General features: G+C 46.5%; 1 protein-coding gene across 1 annotated transcript in view; it reads left to right on the top strand.

Annotated features, from left to right (window-relative positions):
• The window catches only part of MEGF6 (multiple EGF like domains 6), a 370100-nt gene that overhangs the window by 164639 nt on the left and 178834 nt on the right, over positions 1-26627 (top strand). Inside the window, 2 exon segments of the mRNA XM_020975509.2 lie at positions 25548-25573; positions 25575-25671. Coding sequence (XP_020831168.1) covers positions 25548-25573; positions 25575-25671 — 123 coding nt within the window.

Here is a 26627-nt window from a genome sequence, read left to right on the forward strand (position 1 = left end):
CCTCCCCTCTTTGGGCTTGTTACCCCGCTTTGGAGATTAGCCCTGGGAACTCTGGCAAATTGTTTGGCCGACCTGGGCTTCCTCATAGGTAAAGTGAGGAGGTTGGAATCTCCTCGCCCTTCTCACCCTGGAAGAGCCCTCTGCCCCGTGGGCCCCTCCTCCCATTGGCCGGTTCCTCCCAGGCCTTCATGTGTCTAGACCAGACTTCCCTTATTCCTCTCCCTCTCTGCTCCCCAGTCTCTGGACTGCAGCCACCCGACCCCAAGGACACCCATTCCAGTCCCTTCAGCTCCCTTTGAGGCGCTGACCACCACCATTAGAGTGGAAGGTCTTTGAGGGTAGCGACAGCCTTTTGTGTGTGTTTGATTTCCCAGCTACCTGGCATGCTACAGAGTAGGGCCCAATTCTTGCTTGTTGATTTAAGGTGATTGCTCTGGTACTTCCAGGCCTGACATTGTGAGATTCTGTCATTGGGCTAAACCCCAGATTCTTCCAGGAAGCCTCCCCCTCCAAAAAAACACCCCTCTACTTTTTCGTGATTCATTATGGCCCGAGGAGAGACTCGATTTACTTAGGCTGATTTGTGCTCTTGGCCCTTTTGCCTTCTACAAAGGCTGCAAAAGGATGCAAAAAGCACGAAAGGGAAATCTTCCAGGATTGTACAGAACTGAAACTTGCAATCACAATTCAAGGCTCCTGTGGTGGAGGAGTACTAGGGTGTCAGAGCTGGGAGGGCCCTTAGAACACAGAACGTCAGAGCTGGGAGGGCCCTTAGAACACAGAAAGTCAGAGCTGGGAGGGCCCTTAGAACACAGAATGTCAGAGCTGGGAGGGCCCTTAGAACACAGAACATCAGAGCTGGAAGGGCCTTAGAACAGGGAGTGTCAGAGCTGGAAAAGGCCTTGGAAGAGGGAATGTCAGAGCTGAGAGGGACCTTAGGGCAGAGAATGCTAGGTCATAAGTGTTGGAGACTGGATTTGTGCTCACATGAAGTGGCTTGCTCAAAGTCACGCAGATTGTAGACATCAGAGGTGGGATTGAACCCAGGTTCTCTGAATCTAGAGCTTGTGGTCTTTCTGCTCTCTCATACTGCTTCCTTTCATGGGTGGCTGGGTAGATAGACATGGGCTAGAGCTGGGAGTGGGAAGCCTGTGTAGAATTCCATCATGGCCTCAGAGCCAAGCAGGCTTTCACTGGAGGCTCAGGCCTTCTCCCTGGCTTCTGCTCTTGCTGAAGTGGGCCCCGGGCGATGGCTCTGCCTGGCCGAGGGCTCTTTCCCCCAGTGTCAGCAAAGCCTCAGCAAGGTAGGTGGATTATTGCTGGGGGATGATTGGCAGGCCAGCCTGGCGGGAACAACGCTCCGTGAGCAATCCTTTGATGTTTCATTAATATGCAGTGAGTGCCTTCTAACTCTTACCCACCCACTCTCCCAACCCAGCGCCAGCTGCAAACAAAGAAACTGGCTTCTCTGACTGTCTGGGATGCTGGAGGAGCAGGGCTGATGGAGAGAGGCAGAGATGGAGAGGGTGTTAGATCAGGAGTGTCCTGGGCCATGGCTCACCCGGGCCAGGTTTTACAGAGGAGAATCACAGACCCGTAGCTATAGAGAAGGAAGGGCCCTCTGAAACTATCCGGTCCAGCATCTTCATTTTCCACATGAGCAAACTGATGCCCAGAGAGGGCCAGTGATTTCCAGCCAGTGAGTGGCAGATTTGGGATTTGAACACAGGTCTGCTGAGTCTCAATTGGAGGCAGCTAGGTGGGGCAATGGATAGAGCCTGGAGTCAGGAAGATGTGAGATAAAATCAGGCCTCAGATGCTGAATAACTGTGATCTTGGGCACTTAACCTGTTTCCTCAACTAACAGTGCCTACTTCCCAGGGCTGTTGTGAGGATCAAGTGAGATATTCTTTGTAAAGTCCTTAGCACAGTGCCTGGCACACAGTAGGCACTTGATAATTGCTTGTTTCATCCCTTCCTCCCTCCCTCCCTCCCTCCCTCCGTTCCTCCCTCCTCCCTCCCTTCCTTCCTCCCTCCCTTCCTTCCTTCCTCCCTCCCTCCCTCCCTCCCTTCCTTCCTTCCTTCCTTCCTTCCTTCCTTCCTTCCTTCCTTCCTTCCTTCCTTCCTTCCTTCCTTCCTTCCTTCCTTCCTTCCTTCCTTCCTTCCTTCCTTCCTTCCTTCCTTCCTTCCTTCCTTCCTTCCTCCCTCCTTCCCTCCGTCCCTCCTTCCTTCCTCCCTCCCTTCCTTCTTTCCTGGTCCTTGGCTTTTTCCACCACTTCTAAAACTGAGTGACAGAGGTCTAGCAAGATAATCCTAGTTGACATTTGAATAGCTAATGATTTTAAAATGTTTTATTTATTTAGCAAACAATTATTAATTGCCTTTTATGTGCCTGACACTTTTAAGTGACTTGCTCAGGATCGAGCAGCTGCTGTCAAGTATCTGAGGGTAGATTTGAACTCAGGTCTTCCTGACTCTAGGGCTAGCCGCCCCTCTTACACTCTTCCAGATGCTGGGGATGCAAAGAGGCGGTGGAAAGGATTCTGGGTTTGGAGTTAAAAGACCTGGATTTGAATTTGGTCCTTCCCCTTAGTACCTGTATGACCCAGAGTCATCTGAGTTCTGCATGCCTCAATTTCCTCATTTGTAAAATGAGGGGGCTAAATTCTATGACCTCTGACTTCCCTTGTGATGAGATCCTCCCAAGGCAAATGTTAGCCATCCCCACTTTGCAGATGAGCAAATAGACCCAGAGAATTGAAGTCATTTTTTTCTAAGACCACTCAGCTAATAAGCATCCAGTCCAATACAGTGATTGTTTTCCTACACCACATAGGACCACGGATTTTAGGGACTTTAGAGGCCAGTGAATCCAGTCCCTTCATTTTGTAGATGCGGGTACAGGTTGGTTGAGCACCTTGCCCTGAGCTGTACAGGCATGGCAGAGACAGGAATCTAACGCAGTCCTCTGCCTCCAGATCCAGGCCTTCTTCCACGGGGCTGCTCCCAGCTGCCGTCTCAGGGCCAAGGTCCCACAGTCCATTGGTTGGGGCCGAGCCAGGATTCTAACCCAGGTTCCCTGTGTCCCACACCCTATGCGGTCCCCCAACCATGGCGTCTGTGCGGTGTGTGCTTTTCATAAATAGCTCCAAGCCAACTTGATGGGAAAAACCTGGTGGCCGCCTCACCTTTATAAAACTTGAACCTGCTGCTCAGGGGAAACCGTAAGCTTTTTCCGATCTCGGCCTCAAAGGCTTTGGTCTGGGGCTGGCCGCCAGTGCAGCTGTTCCTCGTCAGCCCTGCTTTATGGTCTCCAGGAAGTGATTTAGGGACTAGCCCCCGACCCCTTCCTTTTGTAGGTGACACCTGGCCAGCGGTGACAGCTGATTCACAGCCAGGGAGCTGAGCAGGAGGTCATAAATCTCCTGGCGTGGGTTTTGGGGCTGGCTAGCTCCCAGGGCTGTCAGGGGGGTGCTAGCCAGGCAGAACAGTTCCATCACTTAAGCATTCAAAATGTGGGCTCGGAGATGATTGCGTCCTACTCCCCCACCCCAGTCTCAATTTACAGTATAAAAACTCAGGGACCTAGAGCAGGGAAAGGACCTGAATAAGGTCACACAGGTAGGAAGTACAGGGCTGGGGTTCAGACTCGGGTCTTCTGACTCCTGGGTTCTCTTTCCATTATTCTATCCCTGTTAACCGAAAAGATTTTGGATTCATGGCAGAGGAAAAATGTTTAATTATATCAGCAGACCCTGAATATGCCTAGGAACCAGGCCACTCCTCCACTCCTCCAACCTTCAGCAAGGAGGAAAGGAGTTTTCTAGGCTTGTGTAAATGAAGCAAGGGGGGGGAATGCCATCTGTAACTATTTCGAAGGACCCCTGACTTGGGATCCTCTTTCTATCAACCCTCAGTATCTAGGGCACTAGCTGGGGTGGGGCAAAGGTAAGGACAGGCTTCAGGCTATGAATGTAGTGACCTCCTCTTTATTCTTGTAGGAAAAAGAGAGAGAGAAGGACAGTTAGGTGGCACAGTGGATAGAGTGCTGAGTCTGGAGTCAGGAAGACTTATCTTCCTGAGTTCAAATCCGGCCTCAGACACTTACTAGCTGGGTGACCCTGGGCAACTTCACTTCACCCTGTTTGCCTTGGTTTTCTCATCTGTAAAATAAATTAAAGAAGGAAATGGCAAACCATTGTAATGCCTTTGCCAAGAAAACCCCAAATGGGGTCACAATGAATCAGAAACAACTGAACAGAAGAGAAAGAACATGGCATTCTAGGATTTGGAATTATAAAGGACCTTTGTTTGAGCTTATCTGTCTGTCTATTCTAGATCAGTGCTTTCAGATGAGGAAACTGATGTTCAGAGGGGTTAAGGATCTTTGTGACCTCAGCCTTACTCCATGAGTCTTGAATAGGAAAATTGTAAGAGATCGTGTGGGGCATCTTCTCGTTGAAGGACACCTCCTCCGTGAGGCCTCTCTCCATCCTCAAGTTGGTGGTGATCTCCTGGCTACCTGCTCCTCACCATGCTTCCTCCCCTCGAGCCCAGAACCTTGGACCCTGCCCCCAGGACCATCTTGGGCTCTGATGGTGGCTTTTCACCTTTGTAAAGTCACTTTGACATTATCTCGCTGCCCAGAACCAGGCCTCCACCTCACCTCCCAGGCACAGAGCCAAACCTCAGGTCACACTCTCCTCTCCATCCTCCCCATTTCCCTTCGCCTCCCTTTTATGTGTTTTCTCCCCCAATTAGAATGTAAACTCCTTAAGGGCAGCAATGATCTTACTGGCTTTTATTTGAATCTTCCTCAGTTAGCCTGGCCCACAGAAAGCCTTTAATAAATGCCCTGCCCTGCCTGTCTCTAGTAACCTTCCCCTTCCCCCTTCCAACATTACAGTATGATGGCTTCAGGGCTGGAAGGGCCCTTCGAGGCCCCTAATCCAACAGACTTGTTTTACAGAGGAGGAAGCCGAGGCCCAGAGGCTAAGTGACTTGCTTAAGGTTACACAGGTCTTATGTAGAATTACATGAGCCAGGATTTCAGCCTAGGTCCCTGATCCCAAATCCAGCCGCCTTTCACTGAACCACAGTGCCTCTAACACACACACAGACGCACACAGACACACACATACATACACATACTCACACACTCAACACTTCATGCGTTTGAATGTCATCCTTGTATAGGGGCCATCCGTATCTTCTGTGTGTGTGTGTGTATACACACACACACATACAAACATACGTGTATATATATATAAACTCCATATATACACGTAATACATATATACACATTTATATATACATATATAAGCTCCATATGTGTATATAGATGTGTGTGTATATAAGCTTCACACACATATGAGCCCTCTCTATATATGTATATACACACATACACATCTATATACACACATGTATGTGTATATATGCACATGAACTCCATACGCATAAGTGCCATGCACACGTATGACAAATATGATCACTTTGTACATCCTTTGTACTGATTTAACCCTGTAGGTTTTGCTCTAGTCGACTATAAGCTCCCTGAGGGCAGGATTTGCTTCATTTTTTTGGTTTTCTACCCCCAATACCTAGCACAATGTCTGCCATATAGTGGTACTAGATAATAAATGAAGGAGGGAAGGGATGAATGAATGAATGAATGGCTGAATGAATGGCTGAATGAATGATGGGAAGAACCATCTCAGCCACCCAGGTGTTGCAGCTGGGGAAGAGCCCTCGGGGAAGGAGACTCCTCCAGGTCCCTGGTATTGGGTTGGTTTTGGCAGTTGGGGATAGGGATGGGGACTGGTGTACAGCTGGGATTGGAAGGATCTGAAGGTTCAAAGCCGAGGAGGGGGTGAGTGGATGGCAGTTGGGTGCTGGGCCCCTGGAGGCCAGAACAAAGGCTTTGGGTGGAGCAGTGCTAGGGAGCCAGCTCTCCCTGTTCATGTAAATAAAGGAGTTTTCCCTTTCAAGTCAGTTCCAGCAGGAGAGTTGCCTTGCAGCTACACGCCCCCATCCTGGAGTCTCCCAGACTTTTCAGTAGCATCCAGGGGCTTCTGGGATCCCTCAGATCTTTCTGGGCTTTGCCACATCCCAGAGGGGAAGGTGAGGCAGCAGCGGCAGCAGCAGCCCCTTTATGAATTGAGAGGAAAGAGTCATGGGTCTGGAGTCAGCATCCCTGGGTTCAGCTCCAGACTTTGCTTTTGATCCTTGAGTTTTGGGTAATTCATCTTGCTGGGCCTCAGAAACAAAAAATTCCAGAGTGCGAAGGGGCGTCATTGATTTCCTAGGCCAACACATAGCTGAAAAAGAATCCCCATTATAGCATGAACTAAACAAGCGTTTAAGTGTCTCCTGGTTGCCAGGCACTGTTCTAGGTCTGGAGGACACAAGAACAAAAAGGAAGCACTCTCTGCTTTTTTCTCTGCACTTTATTTACTTATTTTAGGCAATTGGGGTTGAGTGACTTGCCTGGGGTCACACAGCTAGTAAGTGTCAAGTGTTTGATCTGAGGCCTAATTTGAACTCAGGTCCTGCTGACTTCAGGGCTGGTGCTCTATCCACTGTGCCACCTAGCTGCCCCTCTCCAACACTTTCTTAAGTCTAGACAATCAGCAAAACAATAACTCAAGCCCTGATCTGTAGCATTTGTGACTTCAGAAGTGTAAATAAAGGCTCACACTGAAAATTTAACAATTTAACAAAATTTAACAAATTTAACAACTGACCTGCCAGTTGGAGCTGGCACCAGCATATACACTTTCATATAAGCATATACAAAGTAAATGCAGGGTTATATTGGGGGCTAGGCATGAGGCACTCATGTCTGGGGGCTTAGGGATCAGGGAAGGCCTGGAGTTTGAACCCTGATTTGAAGGAAGTTAGGAATTCCTGAAGAGGTAGAGATAAGGAGGGAGGGCATCCCAGACGTGGAGGGCCATCTGCAAAGGCATGGAAATGGGAGATGAATGCTATAATGGAAGGTGGTTCTTCCAGCCTGTTCCTGAAGACCTCTGCGTAGTAACCCGCGGCTTCCCGCGGCAGCTCATTCTGCATTTGGCCAGCTCTAATTCTTAGGAATCTTTCCTGATGTCTAGCCCAAATCTGCCTCTTTGCAAATTCCACCCATTATTTCTGGTTCTGCCCTCTGGGGCCAAACAGAACGAATCGAATCAGTCTTCCAACTAGCAGCTGTTCACATGTTGGAAGGCAGTCATCATTTCTCTCCCTCCATCACAGTCTTTTCTCCTCCAGTCTAAACATCCCTAATTTCTTCAATTAATCGTCAACGGGACGCTATTAATCCTTATTGCCCTGGAAACTCTCCTGCTTATCAGTGTTCTTCTTACACTGGAGGGCCCAGAACGGAACACATCGGAGTGCCTCATCTATAAAATGGCGGCTGGGGCATGAATGGTCTGGATAACACTAAGCTTTCTTCAGGTTCTAAACCTCCAATTCTGGGGAGGATTTTCTAACCTCGGCCGCTCTTAACTGCTCCCCTCTCCAGTCTCTTACATAAACTCTCCCATCTTTCGTGGAGTTCATGTCTTCATGTTCCTACTGTGGTCTGATGTACTGCAGCTTTCCACTGTGTCTTCAATACTTGTGCCAAATTCTTTGGGCCTCCTCCTCAACAGGAGACTCAAATTCCAGCTTACTTCGTGACCTTGGACCTCTTTGGATCTCAGTTTCCCCACCTGTAAAATGAAGGGTTGGACTAGGCTAATTCTGGAAGACCCCTTCCAGCTCTTAATCCTGCAATCTCATGGAGACAGAGAGGGAATCCTTACCTAGAGGGATTCTGATGGGCGGTGCTTTATTTGAGCAAATGGAGCAGAAGTGGGGTTGAAATGGGGTCAGATCGTGCAGGCTTTTGCTTCGAGCATAGAAGGCAGTGGTGGGAATTTATTTTTAAATATATTTTAAAAATCTGCTTCCTGGAATAAATGGACTTAGAGTGAATCACCTCCTTTATGAAATCTCCCTAATTTCCCAGTCCAATACTGATTATTCCTTTTTGTGAAGCCCAATGAATTGAATTCAATGAATTCAATTCAGTAAACATTTATTAAGTTCCTACTATGTGCCAGGCACTGCGCTAAGCAGTAGGGATACAAATAAGAAAAAGAGATAGTCCCTTCCCTCAAGAAACTTATAATCTAATGGGGAAAAGTAAAGCTTTGCTTTCACTTCCATTTGTAACTGTCACACCTTCTCTATAGTAAGCTATGGTTGTCATCTCCTGTACTGGCCTAAAAACTCTTTGGGAGCAGGCATCATGTCTTATCTTTCTGGCTACCCTTCTCAGTGCTTAGCACATGACTTTATTCACAGGAGGTACTCATTGGAGGTTTGTGGGCATGCTTCATGAGCTTGTGGGTGGCGAGAAGCTGAGAGGAATAGCAGACAACAGAATCAGAGCCTTGACAGATTTGACCAATGGGCTGAATCTAATGAGATGAAATTTAATCAGACAAATATAATCTTCTAGACTTGGGTTCAAAAAATCACCTGCCCAAGTGCAGGTTGGGGTTGAGAAGTAAACTTTCACAGGACTATTACACCAAACAATAACCTTCATTGTTTTGCAACAGGGTCACTAAAGGCATGTCCCGTTGAACAGGACCAGGAAGGATTAAGCCGAGGTTCAAAGGAGGGCATATGTATGGTCTGGACCAGTTGGTTGCCAAGGTCCCTTCTAACTCTCTGATTCTGGTGTGTGTGATTCTGATTCTGGGTGTGATGCTACATGGATGGATAAGCAAGAATCTGTGCTAGATTTTGTGCTATTCCCTAAAGAAGCTTCTCTTGCTCTAGGGAGGCACACTTGGGAGTCACCTTGTCATCAGAGCTCTCCTCTGTCCTTCTCAGAGGAGCCAGTCTAATAGCTTCATGTGTGAGACTCCTCTCGCTCCGGCTATAACCGTATCATCAACAGTGTCTTACAGTTGTATGGCCAATGCTGCCTTCATGATGAGTGTATGATGGAGAGTGGAGACGGTGCCTTACTGAAGCCACACATCTGCTGTGTTTAGAATCTCTAACGTGTTCGAAGCTGAACTTTCTCTTTTTTCTTTTGCATGGCTAATGTCCAGGGACCCTTAGCATATGTACAGATGTGTAATAGGGGGGGAGTCTGTTTCCTTTTCTCCTCTTCCGGCTTGGGTCAGCCGAACAGAAGGAAGAATTCACATCCGTTCCCTCTAGGAGCTTTGTAGATCACGCAGCTAGTATCTGGTTGGAGGAGGAGAGACAAGGAAAGCGATGGGAGCAGGCAGATCCTGAGTCTGGACTGTGATCTCAGCCCATCATTCATGCTGTGTGATTGGGCAACATCATGACAGGAAGCAGGACTTTTCCCGGGAGGCTGCCCCTCCCCCATTGCTGAGGAATTCTGAGGCTTCCCATCTCTGACTTTGATGCTCTCGCCCACCCCCAAAGCCTGATCCCTCCTGGCCTTTCCCAGGTGATGGTGCGGTGGGGTTGTTGTCCATCCTCTGGGCTGGGGGCCAGCCTGCCTGGGATCTGCCCCATCGCTGCTGTTCCTTCACAGTCATCTTGTCACAGATTTCTGGAAAAATGACCAGTTTACAACCTTGTGACAGAGTAAGCTTCTGTGAGCTTCCTTAGTGCCTCGTTCATAATCCCTTCATGCACTTTGTACCATGCTTATTTATGTACGTGTGAAGGGAATTCCATTCCATAGACATCCATTATGTGCTTGTTCTGTGCAAAGCCATATTAGGCACTAGGGATAGGAAAAAAGAAAAAAATCACCATCTCTGGCCTCAAAGAGCTTACATTCTAGCATCAGAACACAAAACACAAACCACCATCAAACACAGCGGGATCTTGTCTTTGACCTATTTAAGTTAGTAGTGAAATGATAAAGATGTGGTCCATTGTTGAACGTAGCTTGTGAAAGCCTTCTTATTCCCTACTAACATTCTCATCAATGATGCCCTGAACTGGTCTTTGAAAGATTTTGTATGTATGGGGGAATAGACACGTAGGTTGTGAGTTGTTGACGTTGTCTTGGTTGCCTTTTTTCAGTAGTAATAAGACCTGAGATTTCCCCCCCCCCATGCCTATGATATCTTTCCCTCCTTCAGACACCTGGTCTCTCAGTTCCTCCATATCCTCACAATTTTATCAGCTCTTGTCCAGATATCCCCCACACTCACTTGATCTCCTCTGACTGTTTTTCCTATTTTCGTTCTCTCCAGCGACATTTCTGCCTCTTTCATAAGTACATTTGGTCCTAGAGTGTTGGGATCCAAGCGTGTAGGTTCCATTCTCCTTAATGGAGAAAACAGTGTGTTAAAATGGTTTTTACAAATCTTTTCCGTTTTTCCTCTTTTTGTACTCCTTCCATTTTCATCCTTGAATGTCCTTGGGATGACTTCTCTAAGTTGGCCAAACTTTTCTTAAATTGGTTTTACCTTCTGCTTCTTCTCTCTGCTTAATGAGAGAGTCATTATCATACAATGGACCATGGGAGTAACAGCCACACCAATTATAATAATTTTTTCAGAAGTTTAGCCAATGTAAATTGGTTGCCACAAGAAAAAGACCAAAAGAGCCTAGAAAGCACCTCTGTCAACAAACATCTTATTTAACTTGCCAGAAAGGAAATGCCTGCCAAAGACAGCACTGCCTTAGAATATAAACTTATTTATAAAATCTGAAAGAGGCCAGGTGTGGTAGCATGCTCCTATGATCATGCTACAGGGGAGACTGACATTGGTAGATCGCTCAGGCTTGGGAATTCTGAGCTGCTGTGGGGCTGAAGCCTCTTGGTGTCAACTCTGAGTCTGGAACCAATATGGCGGATCTCCCAAAGCATTCCCTCCAAGTTAAGGGGCCAGTGGCTGCCGAAGGAGAGGTGAACTGTTCTAGGTCAGAAATGGAGCAAGTCAAACCTTCAGCATCAATCAGTGGGATTGGACCCACTGAACATTTAGCCTGAGTGAGATAGGGAGACCTATTCTCAAAAAAAATCTGGAGAATAAATAAGACAAAACATATACAAAGCAATTGCAAGAGGAAAAGACCACTTACCATGGAGAGACCAGGAAAGACCTCTCATATAGAAGGGGGGTACCTGAGCTGTTCTTTGAAAGAGTTCAAGATAAGTGATATGGAAGTGGGGAGGAGAACATTGTAGATATGAGTGTGGAGGCTGGAGATAGAATACCATGTACAGGGAACTGCCAACAGGCCAATTTGATTGGAATGGAACATGCATGGGACTTCTGGGGGTGGAGCCAAGATGGTGGAATAGAGAAAGCATTCAGCTGAATTCTCCCAACATTCCCTCCCAGGCAGCTTTAAAATAATGCCTAAAATGGTCTAGGCTGACAGAGCCAACAAGGGTCAGAATGAGTCGTTTTTCCAGCCCCAGACAGCATAGGAGGTTGGAAAGAGAGATCTGTGATGTGGGGAGGAGGCTCACCTGGAGCCACGTGGACAAAACAGCAGTGGTGGGATCAGGCGGTGGTGCCAGCCAAAGCTTTGGGAGCTCTCAAGCCAGAGACGGTAGAGGGACCTGGTGACTGGTTAGAAAGTGATTCTAGGGGACCCTTGTGCTAGCATCAGGCTCAGGACCAGATGCTGTTGGACAGCTCCATGGCCTTTGGTTCAAGGGTGGAGAGGAGTACTTTTGGTCAGGAGGAAGTAGAAGCCCTGAGGGGCGGTATCACTTTCAGCCCCAAGAGATCGGGGACACTGAGGAACAGTATCCTTTCTGCTCTGGAGCCCTGAGGAGCAGTATCCATTGCAGTCCCAAGAGATCAGGGGCCCTTCCTGGGTAAGGAGCAGAGTGAAGACCAAGAGAACAGTGACCACACCTCTCCCCAAATTATACCACCTTGGAATCACTGAAAACTTCCAAACCCCCAGAACTAGCTCTCAAAACAGCAGTGTAAAAAAGCCTGAAGCTTGGGAAAGTGCCTCTCTCCTGCGTTCCAGGAACAGAGCCCAACGTAACCTACTGTGGTGACAGGAAAGATCAAAACAGACTCAGAAGAAGAAGACAGTGAAGTCAAAACAGCTACAAGCAAAGCCTCAAAGAAAAAAATGTGAATTGGACACAAGCCCAACAAGAATTCCTGGAAGAGCTAAAAAATTATTTTCAAAATCAACTAAGAGTAAGTGGTAAAGGAAAAATTAAGTAAAGAAATGAAAGCAAAAGAAGAAAATAATGAAAAGGCAATTAACAGCTTGATCAAGGCATGAAAATACTGAAGAAAATAAAATGGAAATGGAAATGGCCAAATGGAAAAAAGAGACACAAAAATTCATTGATGAAAACAGCTCCTTAAAAGGCAGAATTGGCCAAATGGAAAAAAAGGAACCAATACTCACTGAAGAAAATAATTCCTTAAAAATCAGAATTGGGCAAGTAAATGTGCATGAAGGGGAGTATTAAGAAATAATGTAGGAAAGGTAGGTGCTAGCCAGAATGGGGCACCAAGGAAGTTTAAATACCAAGCTCAGAATTTTACATTTTCTCTTAGGGACAATAGGCAGCCACTCCAGATTTTTGAGTAAGAGTTAATGACGTGACATGTCTCATATCACCCACTAGACTTATGAGGACAGGCATTAGGTCTTTTACTCATTGTCTAATTCTGTATCATTATTGATACAGAAGAGCAAGGGGGCATATGGTGTGCCCATGGGTCTGTGGACGTGTCAGAGCACAGAAGAGTTGGGAAATCATCCACTGTCTTCATGAAAGAACCCTGCATGGAGGAACCAGGTTCTATTAGATGAATACACCCTTGACCTCCTGATTCCATTAAGATGTTCTTGTCTTGGAACCCTCAGGTCGTCCCCATTTCCTACCTCTTTCCTACTTTTTGGACCTGAGCATTTCCAAGAACCTCTGGTTTCTGACTCAGCCTAATTTGTGATTTCTTCCCTCTCTTGAGTTGTGCTTTGGACTACAGTATAGTACTTGGAGCACCATTTTTGGAGTCAGAAGACCTGGGGTCAAATCCTGCCTTTCTAGCCATGTGACCTTGGGTAAATTATTCAGCTTCTCTGGCCCTCACTTTCCTCATTTGTATAACATGATGGGTTGGAATAGAAAGACTTTGTGGCCTTTTCTAATGGTCTTTGCCTAAGACAGCTTTTTCTTTAGGCTTGGTTAAAAGACCCTAACTACCTCCTGTGGGATCAGACCTTAATTTCTGCATCCATAATGCCTTGAACACATTAGGTACTCAGGAGGTATTTGTCAAACGGAATTGAAATCGTCAAGTCAAGTCAACAAGCATTTATTAAGCTCCTACTGTATGCCGGCCACTGTGCTCTATGAGATATACAGTGTTTAGAGCTTGGAAAGCACTTCAGAATCATTTAGTCTAGCCTCCAAATTTTACAGACGTGTCTGTACCTGGGGCTCAGAGAGAAGGGACTTAGCGGAGCCCTATTCTAATGCAGTTCATTATAGTATAGGCTCGGATACAGCCTGTCATCCATACGCCCAGAAGTGGAAGGCCAGCTGATAAAAGCCCAGTATGATGGGAATGGGCATTTCTTTAGTGTAACCCTTTAGGTTCGCAAAATGCTTTGTGTGTATCTCCTTGGAATGTCATGGGTATTTTTTTTCCCCATTTTACGGCTGAGGAAGTTGAGACTTGGGGAGATAAAGGTAACTTGCCCATTGTTAAGAGGCTAACAAGTCTCAAATGCATGATTTGCACCTGGGTCTTCCTAATTCCAAATGTAGCACCCTGTCTCTTCCTTTCTTATGACATTGTTAGCCTCTGATATGTGTTTCAGTCCCGATATTGAGGTAAGAAAGATAATGAGGATTAGGGTACCTAAAGAGCCCAAATGAGAACTGTCTTCCCAGCCAGACTTTTCTTGTATGCTCTCAAACAATAACTAGCATTTACACCGGACTTTCGTGTTTGCAAAGTGCTTTATATATGCTCTTTCATTTAATCTTCAAAATAACCCTGTGAGGCAGGTACTTCACAGATGAGGAAACGGAACCTTAGAAAACTCAAATGACTTACCCAGGATCACCCAGCCAGTATGGGTCTGAGGCAGGATTTGAACTCGGGTCTCACTGCTTCGAAGCCCAGCCCTCTTTCCACTCTACCACCTTAGTGGTGACCTGGATTGATGACTACCAGATTTACAAATAGTCTACACCTGTATAAACAGCAATGATTCAGAAGTCCATTCCTGCCTCTGATACTTATGACCTGTATGAACTTGGGCAAGTCATTTAACCTTGTTTGCCTCAGTTTCCTCTCCTGTAAAATGATGGTGCTCATCTAGGTGGCCCCCAGGGTTTAGAGCTATGACCCTGTGTCTCTCTGGCCTGTAGAAAAATAATTTTGGAGTTTTTGTTGTTGTTGGGAGACAAGAAAAACATTCTTGGAGAGCTTGAGAAGCACCTAGATCTCTGAGCCACATTCGGTCCTTCCAGAGCCTTGGCTGGGAGCACCTGAGGCAGGGAGGGAGGAAGAGAGGAAGCTGGTAGCCATCTGGGGCTTGGATCTGGGTGTGCTGACTAGAAAGTTATTCCCGCCCACCCTTGCTTAATTCCTCCTTCCGTCAAATTTCATGTTGCAAGAATTAGGCAGGTCTGGGGGCCGATTTGGAATCTGAGGAGCTGGGTTCAGATTTGACCCCAATCCTACTATGTGTGCCTCATCACCTCTCCTCTCTGGGCTCATCTCTTCTTCTGTAGAACGAGGGGTTTGGACCAGTGGCCACCCATGGTGTAATCCAAAAAGAAGACTCTTTGAAAGGTGGGGTAGGAGGGGGCCTGGAACAAATTTCAATGACAACAAATGCCCAGATTCACCATCAGGAGATGGAGTTTCGTGTGGTAATGTGCTATGAATAACAATGAAGCCAATATCTTTGGATCACAGAGTGCTTGGGGGAGAGTGAGGTGTAAAAAGACAGAAAGGTTATGGAGAGCTTGCAAAGCCAAACAGATTTGATCTTTGATTCTGGAAGCTAATAGGGAGCCAATGGAATTTACTGAGTAGGGCAGTGACGTGGCCAGACCTGAGGCTTGGGAACATCAGCCGGGTGGAAGATGGACTGGCGTGGCAGGTCAGCCCAACCAGAAGGCTCCTGCAATGGTCCAGACCGGAAGTGATGAGGGTGTTGGCTGTGTGGGTGGAGAGAAGGGGCCATATATAAGGGATGTTGAGAAGGTGAAATCTCCAGGACTACGCACCTGATTGAATGTGGGAGATAAGGGTAAGAAGTCAAGGAAAGGTGACTCGGAGAAGGGTTGTACCTTTGACCCTTTGACGCTAACAGGAGAGTTAGTAAGAGGGAATTGTTTGGGGAGAAAGATAATGAATTCAGTTTTGGGCCTGGTGGGTTTAAAATTTCTATAGGACATTGAATTTGAGGTGTCCAATGGCCAGTTGGAGGTTGGAGGCTAGAGGTCAACAGAGAAGTTAAGGCTGGGTAGGTGGATTTGAGAATTATCAGCATGGAGATGATAATGGAATGCAGGGAGTGGATGAGATCACCAAGTAAAGTAGTATAGGGGGAGAGGAGAAGAGAAGAGGGCCCAGGACAGAAGCCTAGGGAACACCCATAATTACTGAGTGTGACCTTCGAGAAGATCCAGCAACGGTGCCCAAGAAGGAGCGATCACATAGGTCTATCTCCCTAGGTTATTCTCATACCTGTCTTTTTCTACCTGTCTGAACTTTAGAGCAGCATTTTTTATCATTGTGTTTACACCTTTATGTTCAATGGACTTAGATAGAAATAAATAATGATTATTATGTCAAGGTGCCATGTTGCCATCTAGAAGAAGTTGGCTTTGGAGTCCGACAGGCTGAGCTTTAAGTTCTATCTCACACATCCCTACAAAGTCACTAAGTGAGTGAGTGTAGAGAAAGAAGAGAAGTGAACCCAGCTCAGAGCCTTGGGGTACACCGCCCCCCCCATTTAGAGGATTTGCTTTGGAAGATGTACTGACCAAATGGACTAAGAAGGAGTGGTCAGACAGGTAGGAAGAAAAATGGGAATTCTAGCTCTGTTTCTCCATGCCGCCAAAATATTCTGAAAGAAAAGAAGTCACATATGAGTTGCTGATCTTTATCGAAGGACGGGATTTCTTTACTAGGAGCTCCAATAAAATCACAGCTCCTGCCTCTCACTTATTATTGACACCACCCTGCCTGGGACAAGCGAGCTCTGTGATGGCCTGATGGGGGCAGTGGTTACTGCTCCTATTCTATGGTTCTTCTGCAGAGGGGCCTGGGGCAGATGGAGGCAGGGAGGCTGCCAAAGCCCACCTCCACTCAGGTTTTCCCTCTGCACGAGGGGGAACTCTCCTGCCTTGTCTATAGGTGGGCTTGGGAGGCAAAGGGAAAGCTGTAGGACCAGCTCTGCCCCTAACAATGACTCCTCTCTTGGGTAGCTCCAAAAGGAGCCATCCTGCTTTGTAATCGGGGAAGTCTACCCAACTCCTTTGAAGGCATCCCCCTCCCCCATTGGCTGAAATGGTCATTAGGTAGCTAGGGGGCACAGATAGAGCACTGGACCTGGAGTCAGGAAGACTCCTCTTCTTCAGTTCAAACCTAGCCTCAGACACTTACTAGGTGTGTGACCCTGGGCAAGTCACTTTATCCTCTCTGCCTCAGTTTCTTCATCTGTAAAATGAGCTGGAGGAGGAAATGGCAAACTGCTACAGTATCTTTGTCAAGAAAACCCAAAGTGGGGTCACAAAGAGTCAGGCACAGCTGAAATGAGTGAAACCACCTTGTTTTATTTTGTACCCAGCCCACAGATACTCGTTGAATACAAACATGATGTCTCCCCAGGTAGCATAACAAGGGCAAAGACTGTCGGTTCTATTCATTCAGTGCCGAGCACATACTAAGTGTTTAATAATGCTTGTTGACTGACTGACAGATTGAGAGTCCTGGGTCTGGTTGTGCTGTCAGCATATACACCCACGGTTGTATTGAGCAGGCGTGTATGGGCTGGGTACACAATAAAAAAAGGTAGTTTCACTCATTAGTTGTGTGACCCTGGACAAGTCACTTAACCTCTGTTTGCTTCAGTTTCCTCAACTGTAAAAGGGGGTTAATAATAGCACCTCCCTCCCAGAAAGTGTTGTGAGGATCAAATGAGATCATAATTGTAAAGTGCTTAGCATATGCCTGACACATAGTAGGTGTAAATCTTAGCTGTTATTATTGTTATTGTTATTAGAATGAGGTACTTAAGCTGCATCTTGAAGGAAGAGACAGATCCACTGAAGCATAGGGGAAGGGGGAAGGCGCTCCAGGAAGGGGAGATGGCCAATGCAAAGGTGTGGAGATGGGAAATGGAGTATTGTATGTGGAACAGAAAGTAGGTCAAGGTAGCTGGGTGGTAGAGGGCATGAAGGGAGGGCAGTAGCTAAGGAGGCTATAGATCTATCTAGCTTTATGTCTTTCTTTCCTTCCTCTTTCTTTCTTTCTTTCTTTCTTTCTTTCTTTCTTTCTTTCTTTCTTTCTTTCTTTCTTTCTTTTTCTTTCTTTCTTCCTTCCTTCCTTCCTTCCTTCCTTCCTTCCTTCCTTCCTTCCTTCCTTCCTTCCTTCCTTCCTGTCTGACCTAGGACTCTTCTGTTCTTTCTCTCTACTCTATTTGGTAACTTTGTCAATGATTCAACAATCATATCCTCATAGGCCCCAGATCAAATTCTGTGTATACACAGACACACCCCAAAGTCCCGGTTTCTTTCCTGAGGTCCAGTCCCACATTATCAGCTGTTTATTGACTATTTTGAACTAGATATCCCAGGGACAAAACCTCACAACAACCCTAGGATGCAGGTGCTATTATTATCCCCATTTTACAGTTGAAGAAACTGAAGCAAACAGAGGTTTTTATTTTATACTTAACCTGCACATACTTGTTAAATACATACATGCTGTCTCCCCAAAAGAACACCAGCATGTTGAGTATGGGGATCATTTCTATACACACATATGCACACGCATGTATACATGTCATCTGCATGGCCATGATAATTAAATCCCTGACAGAGTCACCAACGAGAGAGCATAGAGAAAGAACAGAAGAGAGCTAGGCCAGAGCTTTGGGCTACACCCCCATTAGAGGATTTGATTTGGAAGATGTACCAACACAGTGGACTGAGGAGTGGTCAGACAAGTAGGAGGGGAACCACATGTAAAGAGTGCCATGCAAGCACAGGGGAAAGAAGTGGGGCTGGCAGTCTGCTACAGAGAGGTTAGAGACCAAGACTGAGAAAAGATGATCATATTTGGCCGCAACAACATCGTTTGTTTCTTCAGAGAAGGTGGTTTCAATTGGGTGGTAATACTGGAAATTAGACTGCAAGAGATAGGAGAGAGAGGAGATAGAGGCAATGAGGGTCTTTCAGGAGTTTGGTTGTGAAAGGGAGGAGAGCGATGGTAGCATCTGATGAAAAACTTTTCTAGGAATGGGGAAGACGTAGGTGTGTTTGTAGGTAGCTGGGGAGAAATGAGGAGGTGGGGGTAGAAAAAGAGAGGGAAGGAGTGAAGGAGAGAGAAGAGAGAGAAAGAGAGAAGGAGAAGAAGAGAGGGAAAGAGGAGAGAGAAAAGAGAGAAAGAGAGGAGAGAAAGAGAAGAGAAAAAGAGAAGAGAGAAAAGAGAAAGAGAGAAGAGAAAAAGAGAAGAGAGAAAAGAGAAAGAGAGAAGAGAAAAAGAGAAGAGAGAAGAGAGAGAAGATTAGAAAGGGGGAAATGATAGAGGAGGCTGTCAGCTGAAGGAGGTAGGTGCATTTTTGAGTTTGAACTTGGGAGGGAGAAGAGTGACCTCACTTTCAGAGACTGGAGTAAAGGAGAAAAGAGGAAAGGATAGAAGGAAGAAGAAGGGGGTCTTGACAGATGAGCACCGTCAGGTATCTGTCCAGGGCAAAAGTGTACTTATGGAGTTTGCCTAGCTCTGGCCCAGATCGCCAAGCTCTTTCTGCACCAAAAGCCATAGGAAGGGTGGGAGTCTGGTCATCTGAATTGAAATTTTTCTTTGTTGACAGAATGAAAATCTTCCCAAAGAAGAGACATGGGGTCTTTAGGTCTGAGTTTTCGGTTTTTTTTTCCCCAAGACTGGATCCTTAATGCCAGATGCTGGGAACACAGTTAATGGCTGAGAAATCTTCCCCGTGACTTGGGCACTCCCCCCCGCACCCCATGTGGCTCCTTAGTTCTGGGTGGCTTCTGTCATTACCTGTAGGTTTGGAGAAAACAAGGGCCTTGGAGCATGGGTGTGTGTTTTGGGGGTTGTCTCTGATTCAGTGTTTTCAATACCTCCCCTTCCCCCACCTCAACCCTACTCTGGGTAAATTCTATGCTGGGGCCCCTTTGGGTTGGCCCTGTGAATGTGATACAGCCCTCCTGCCTCAGCCTTCTCCTCAGAAAAATGGGTGCAGTACAGCTGCTCCCCTAGGAAAAAGAGGCCACGTCCCCTCCAGAGCAGTTGGCAAGGCTCTCAAGGCATCCAGAAGACTAGCCAGGAGGGAGTAGCAGCTTTCTTGTGGGGAGCCAAGTCCCCTGGGCTAATTAAGCTAGAGGCATGCATTTCAGGGAGCCAGAGAATGCCTGTCTGACAAAAGCATTTCAGGCACTTACTCAAGGAGCAGTGCTCGCAGAGGGCTGATGGCTTCCAGATGGGGTTTCTGTCGGCCCCAGAGAAGATGCCGGGCTTGGGGGATGGCTTGGGTCTAGGGGTGCAGCGAAGCCCGCCCCTTCCCGGTCGAGGGTGAACATCTGCATTTCTGACCCCCAGAGACCCAGAGGAGACAGAGGACCTGACTGGACCCCCCCCCCCGGCCCAGGGATCCCGAGTCCCTCCTTCCCTCCCCCCAGAGCTTGCCCTCTCCTGAACCCCCTGGCCATGCACTGGCCAGAAGCAGTTTATCCAAACCCTGGGGGTGGTGTTATACTCCACAGAGCTGCACAGTTAAATTCCTCCCAACATATATCACAAAGGGGTGTTGAAATGGTTGTCAAAGGGCGAGCAACCATCTGTTCTAGCTGAAGTTGGGGGTGGGGACCCGAGGAGGGAGGGGAACAGTCGGCTTGAACTTTGACCCAAGTTTCATCTTCAGCTGTAATCCGAATCTTACCGAAATGCTTGATGATTATCCGGAGCCTGCTGGGGCCAGCCAGTCAGTCATTAAGTCAGCAAGCACATATTAGGCACCTACTGTGTGCCAGGCACTATGAAAAAGGCAGAAAAAACAGTTTCATGGACATGCAGACAGCTATGTATAAACACTGTACTACTCTTACCTGTGGCCTTGTTATAATCCTCGAGGGCAGGGGTTACTTCACCTTTTGTCTCTGTTCCCGCAGCACCAAGTTTATTCCTTTGTTTAATAAATTCAACTAGCGTTCAATAAATATTTGTAAGGTCCTTCTGTGTTGCAGGCTCTGGGTATATAAAGGCAGAAATCAGTAGGCCCTGCCCTCAGGAAGCTTACTGTCTCTTCTCTCAGGGGTTACATGACTTGTTCACAGTCACATAGCTAGGGAGTGTCTGAGGCTGGATTTGAACTCGGGTCTTTCTGACTCAAAGTCTAGATCTATTCACTCAGTGTCCCCCTTCGGGTTGTTGTAGGGTTTCAGTAAGATAGCCTAGGCCATAGGTTCCCAAAGTGGGTGATGCCACCCTCTGGGGCACGTTGGAATGATCCAGGGTGGAGGGTAGTAGCCTCAGGTGCAACTAGGGGGCTTTGAATAAAAATAAGGGGGTGCTGGAAGCACAAGGAAAGAAGAGAAGAAAATTTTGAAAAACCGTTCATACGTGTTTTGTCTGTTGTGTAACAGAGTTAAAGGCATAGTGATTACCTTATTTTCCAAGCACACACACAAAATGCAAGTCATAACCAATCAGTGGTCAAGTCCGCCGACAGGTCTTACCAGGCAAGTGTTGGCTGGCAGGCTTGTGCATTGTCAGGAAGTCCAGCATGCATGGGCAGGAATATGTGCATGGCATGACTCGTTTACAATATGATGCTGTGCGGTTATATGATGCAATATCGCATCATCAAAATTTCGATGCAGGAAAAACCCCACAAATTTACATGAAATTTTTAAATTTGAGATGCGTCATTTAAAAAAAATTTCATATTCTTTTGAAATGATGCGAATTTTAAAAAAACTGTTAAAGAGTGAGAGAAAATAGATTTCCAGGGGGAGGGTAGGCCAAATAAGTTTGGGAACCCCTGGCCTAGACGGAGCACTTTGTAAACATAATGTGCTACAGAAATGTTAATGGTGGGGGTGTTCTTTAGGCTGGAGCGCCTGGCTCCCCAGGCTCTGATTGGTAAGCTTTCACTTTCTTCTGCCTTGTCCCAGGCCCATCATGCTCCCCTTTCCCCTAATTCTAGCTCCCCTTCTGTGTGTTGTCTTTCTCCATTTGAATGTAAGCTCCTTGAGGGCAGGGTCTGTCTCAGTTTCTTATTTTTGCATCCCCTGCACTTAGAACAGTGCCTCGCTCATGGTAAACACTTAAATGATTTTTTTCTTTCGTTCATAGTAATCATAACAATCAATACCACAAGGAGGCAATATAGGAGGACATTACTTGTGGTTAAATGAATGAATGCATGAACGAATGAATAATTGAAGGTAAGCGTGCTGCAGACAGGGACAGGATATAATCTCTGCACTCAGGGTCCTCAGAAAGCCAAACAAAAGGCAGCGTGGGTAGAAAAGGGTGTCCGTTCAGTCCTGCTGCCTGGTCGGCTGCTCCGAGGCTCTGTAGATCTATTAGGTGATTCACGAGTCAGGGCAGAGGGGCAGCTCTGGTTTCTCAGCCAAGTCCATGGGTGCTACTGCCCTGGCATGGAGAGAGGCCTTGGAGAGTGGTGATATTGGACTGGCTGGAGTGCCTGAGGCCACTTTTGCTACCATAGGTGTGCCCCGGGGCCATGTTCACTAGGCCTTGCAACCCTGTCCCTGGCAGTGGGGTTGGAGGGCCTCCCCGTATTCCCACTCTGGGCAGCCAGAGGCCTGTCCTCTGCCAGAGAGTGGGCTGTGAAAGCAAAGGACCGTTTTCTTCCTCCCCCCAGCAGATGAGGCTGGAAGCACTCAGACCCCGATTTCAGACTCAGCTGGGCTCAGCCAGCTTGGACACTGGGAGACCCAGGTGGTTTCTTACCCTCTCTTTTCTCTAGAGCTGGCAACTCTTTCTGCTCCAGACTTGGAAGCCAAACCCTGTGTCCTCATCTCATAAACCCCGGGCCAGATTCTCACCCTATGTAACTCTCTAGGAATTCCCAGAAAATTCCCATCATTAACCTCAGAAGGTCTGGACTTGGATTTGCATTCCAAGGGCCCTGGTAGAGATTATGCAAAAGGGGCTGGGTCCAGCAACATGGTCTTTGTCTTGGGACTGTGGACACAGGGCCTTGGGAGAGAGGAGACCCTCTTGGGACCCTCTCAAGAGACTTCACCTTTTCAATGAAATTCAAATAAGACACCTTTCTGGAAAAATATGTCACTGTCCTGGTTTTGCTTTAAATGGCATTTTTAGGATTTCTACGGACTTGTTTCTGGCACAAACTGACTTGTGGTAGAGTTGTATTTGCAACAGAAGATCTGAGATTTGGAACTAGAAGGGACCTTAGAGGTCATTTAGTCCAACTCTTTCATTTGACAAATGGAGAAACCGAGTCCCAGCAAAGGGAAGGAACTATGAGGTCACGCTAATGGAAAGTGGAAGATCTAGGATTCGAACCCAGATCCTCATGACTACAACTACAGCCACCTTGTCACCAGCCTTTGGTGCCTCATGTGACTCTGTCAGTGCCTCACTCACAGGATTATGGAGGACGGGATTGGTTTGCTGTCTTTGCTCCATTCCCAAGCTGTAGAAAGCAAGCACTGCTTGAGACCCTAGACATGCCTAGTCTGACCTAAACCCAAGGGAGCAAGGCTCTCTTCTACAGCATCCTCATACAAATAAAAAAAAAATAAAGTCATCTGGCTTTAGCTCAAAGACCTCCAGGGAAGGGGACCCCGTTGGTTCTCAAGGCTGTCCATTCTACTTTGGGGTGGCACTCATTGTTAGGATGCTCTTCCTCATATGGAGCTGAAGTCTGCTTCCCTACACCTCCCACCCATCGTTCCGTATTGACCCTCTGTGGCCAAGCAGGACAAGGCTAATCTTTCTCCCCAGGTGACAACCTTCAAGTGCTTGAAGACAGGGCCCGTGCCTTCCCTGGGTTTTCTCTTTTCTACAATAAAAAACCCCTAGTTCCTTCTAGTCCATAGGATTCAGTTGATTCTTTGCCTTTCAATAGGTGAAAGTTCCAGAGGCTGATTGAGGCTGGATTTAAGCACAAACTTCTTAATAATTCAAGCTGTCCCAAAGGGCCACCTTTGGAGGGGCAGGGTTTTCCCTCTGTGAAGTGATTAAAGCAGAGGTGCAATGATCCCTCACTGGGTGCACTGGAGAGGAGATTCTTGCTCAAGAGATGCTAGTACTAGATAGGGCCACTGGGGTCCCTTTCCAGTGGGAAGTTCTATGACTCCAGACTATATGTCACGATCTTGAGGACCCTTTATCATTCTGTCTAGGATTATGGGTTCAAAGAATGTGGACAGAATGAAGGAATACAAGACATAAAGCAAGGCTGACCTTGAACTTGAGGGGTTAAAACCTGGCCAAGTTCAAAGCAACTTGGTCCTGAAGCTCTGAGGCTGAAATCCACTGGCTTAGAACCTGTTTTGAGCAAGAGGTGATCATGACTTCTCTTGGTCCAAAAACAAGAGGGAGACTTTCCATTCTGTATTGAAATAGGTCGGGTTCTGTCTTACATTCCTGCAGAGATATGAGGAAAAAACAGAGGCAAATGGGGGAAGTAGAAGGTGAGTGTGCAAACATACCCACGTGCACACTTATTATTTCTGTAAGGGATATAGAACCATATTTACAACTGTCTCATCACATGCAATGGATGCATTCCTGAGAAGTTTGGGGGTCTTTGCCTTAGGTAAATTGAGTCACACTTGAAATAGGTTCGCTCCAGGATGCTTTCCATTTCTACGGTGCTTTCTATGGTCTTTTAATTTGTACTGGTTTCTTTTCATCACCTTCATCACCTCTAGCTTAATTTGTGCTGATATCTTTTGTTTTTCAACACCTCAATCTCCAGATATATCCTCCCTCTTCTCTGCCCAGTGAAGCATCCCTTGGAGGAAAAAAAAAAGAATTAAAAAAGGAAAAGGAAAAAAAGAAAGCTCAGCAAAGTCTGACAGCACATGCAGCATTCCACACACATAGCTCTCCACCCGTGCCAAGAAAGGAAGGAGGCTCATTTTCTCCTTTCTTCTTCAATTATTATTTTTAGTTCTGAATTCTTTCCCTTCCTCCCACCCCATTGGAAAAACAAGGAAAACAAAATCCATTTTTATCTTTTAAAAAATCAATTTTGTTTTCTTTTTCATCTCTTCTTCAAGGAAGAGTTTGGTCAGTACATTACACAGTGTTCGTTTTCATTCTTTTCTTGTTCTGTGTTACACCATTATAGTCATTATGGGTATTATTTTCCTGAATCTACTTTCTTTACTTTGCATCAGTTCATGTAAATTTTCTCATGCTTTTCTGTGTTCTTCAGATTTTTAAGAGTGTGATAATATTTACAAAGCATCCTCCTAATACTGATATTGCACAGAGGGGCACAAGCATCATTATTCTTATTTTATAAATGAGGATTCTGAGGTTCAGAGCAGACCTCTGACTTGGCCTCAGGCACATAGATAACAAGTGTTGAGGTCAGATTTCACTCGGAGTCTCCTAATGGCAAGTTCTATGCTTCAATACCTTCCTAGTTAAAGAGATAGTTAAAGGATCTCCACTTAATGGAAAAAAAAATAATGATCTTTCCTCCCTCCTTCTCCCCTCCTGCTAGTGTCCCATTTATTGACTTTAAATATCCAGATTTTCATGTACCTAAATGAGTTTGAGGTCAGAAGATTTGTGTTCAAATTCAGGCTCTACTATTTGTTTTTCTTGCTTTTCCAATGGGGTGGGAAAGGGAAAGAATTCAGAACTGAAAATAAAATTGAATTAAGAAGAAAGGAGAAAATGATCCTGTAGATGACTTTTGGGAAAGGGCATGGTCCACTGGAAAGAATATAGTGGAGTCTGGTTTCAAATCCCACATGTCATACTTATCATCTGTGTAACCATGGGTGAATCACTTCACCTTCTGGGCCTCAGTTTCCTCATTTGTAAAATGAAGGAGTTAGACTGAATGGCTTCTGAAGTCCCTTCTAGCTCCCTCCTCTAAATCTACAATCCTGCTGGATTTTTCAAAAGCAAGATTTGGCTGTAGGCGTGGACATGTTCACGCAGTCCTGGAGGAGGCCAGGAGGGAGGGGTCGGGGAAGGTAGCCAGAAATGGGTTTGCAGCTGTGGTGGGCTGAGGGGTGGGGACTCTTGTGGGAGACCCAGGGACCTGGGCTCATACTAGGTAGGCCAGTGTCCGGAGCCCCCAGTCACTGCTGACTCCCTTGCCTTCTGCAGATGTGAACGAGTGTGAAACCCAGAACGGGGGGTTGTGAGTCTCAGTGTTGTAATACCATTGGCAGCTTCTACTGCAAATGCCCAGACGGCCAGAAGCTACGGGATGATGGGAAGGCCTGTGAAGGTAGGACCGGGGTGGGGGGCAGGGGGCGGGCTCTCTCTAAGGGGTTGGTGTGGACTGAGCTCGGGTGGCTCCTGTCCGCACCTGGAGGGCAGAGGTCTGAGCTGCTCAGCGATGAACTCCTCACCTCCTCCTGTTGTCTGCTCATCATTAGGAATTGGAGGTTATTTCCTGAGGGATCCCCCACTGTAGTCGGATCTTACAGAGCTAACTCTCATCGAGAGCAGAAGTGACTTGTACGAGAGTCAAGACTTGAACCCAGATCTTCCCGGCTCTCTACCCACTATCCCATGCTGCTGTCTTTCCTCTATGATATGTTGCCTCCCCCTTATACATAGTAGGTTCTTGTAAATGTTTGTTGAATTGAATTCAGTTAATCAAATCAGCATTTATTAAGTACCTACTATATGCCAGGCAGTGAGGGTTGATGACGATATGTATAAAACAAAGCATCCTCTGCCTGTGAGAAGCTTATGTAGTGGCTAGAAATTTGTACACGAATAAGTAAATAGACACAAAATCCAGTATGTAAAATATGTATGTAAAATAAAATAAAATAAAATAAAAGTATGTAAAATAAAAGGTAGTTTCAGAGGGAGGAAGCACCGGTCAGTCAAGCACACTTATTAAGTGCCTACTGTGTGCCAGGCACACCAGCACCTGGGGAGAAAGGTAGGTAGGAAATGAATTGAATTGAGTTGAATTGGGGATTCTATCTGGAATTCTTAACCTAAGGTCTGTGATTGTTTAAAAAATATTTGGTAAGTGTCTGCCAACACAAATGGTTTCCTTTGTGATTTTCTATATTATTTTCTGTATTTAAAAATATGGTCCTGAGAAGGGGACCATAGGGTTCCCCAGCTTGCCCAAGGGGTCCAGGGCACAAAAGCATTTTCCATAGATAGACCTGAGTTGTAAGATCACAAATTCAGACGTGGAAGGAGGCTCCCAAGGCATCT

This window comes from Phascolarctos cinereus, unplaced genomic scaffold, assembly GCF_003287225.1.
Source record: "Phascolarctos cinereus isolate Bilbo 61053 unplaced genomic scaffold, phaCin_HiC Scaffold_726;HRSCAF=1367, whole genome shotgun sequence".
Classification (NCBI taxonomy): Eukaryota; Metazoa; Chordata; class Mammalia; order Diprotodontia; family Phascolarctidae; genus Phascolarctos; species Phascolarctos cinereus.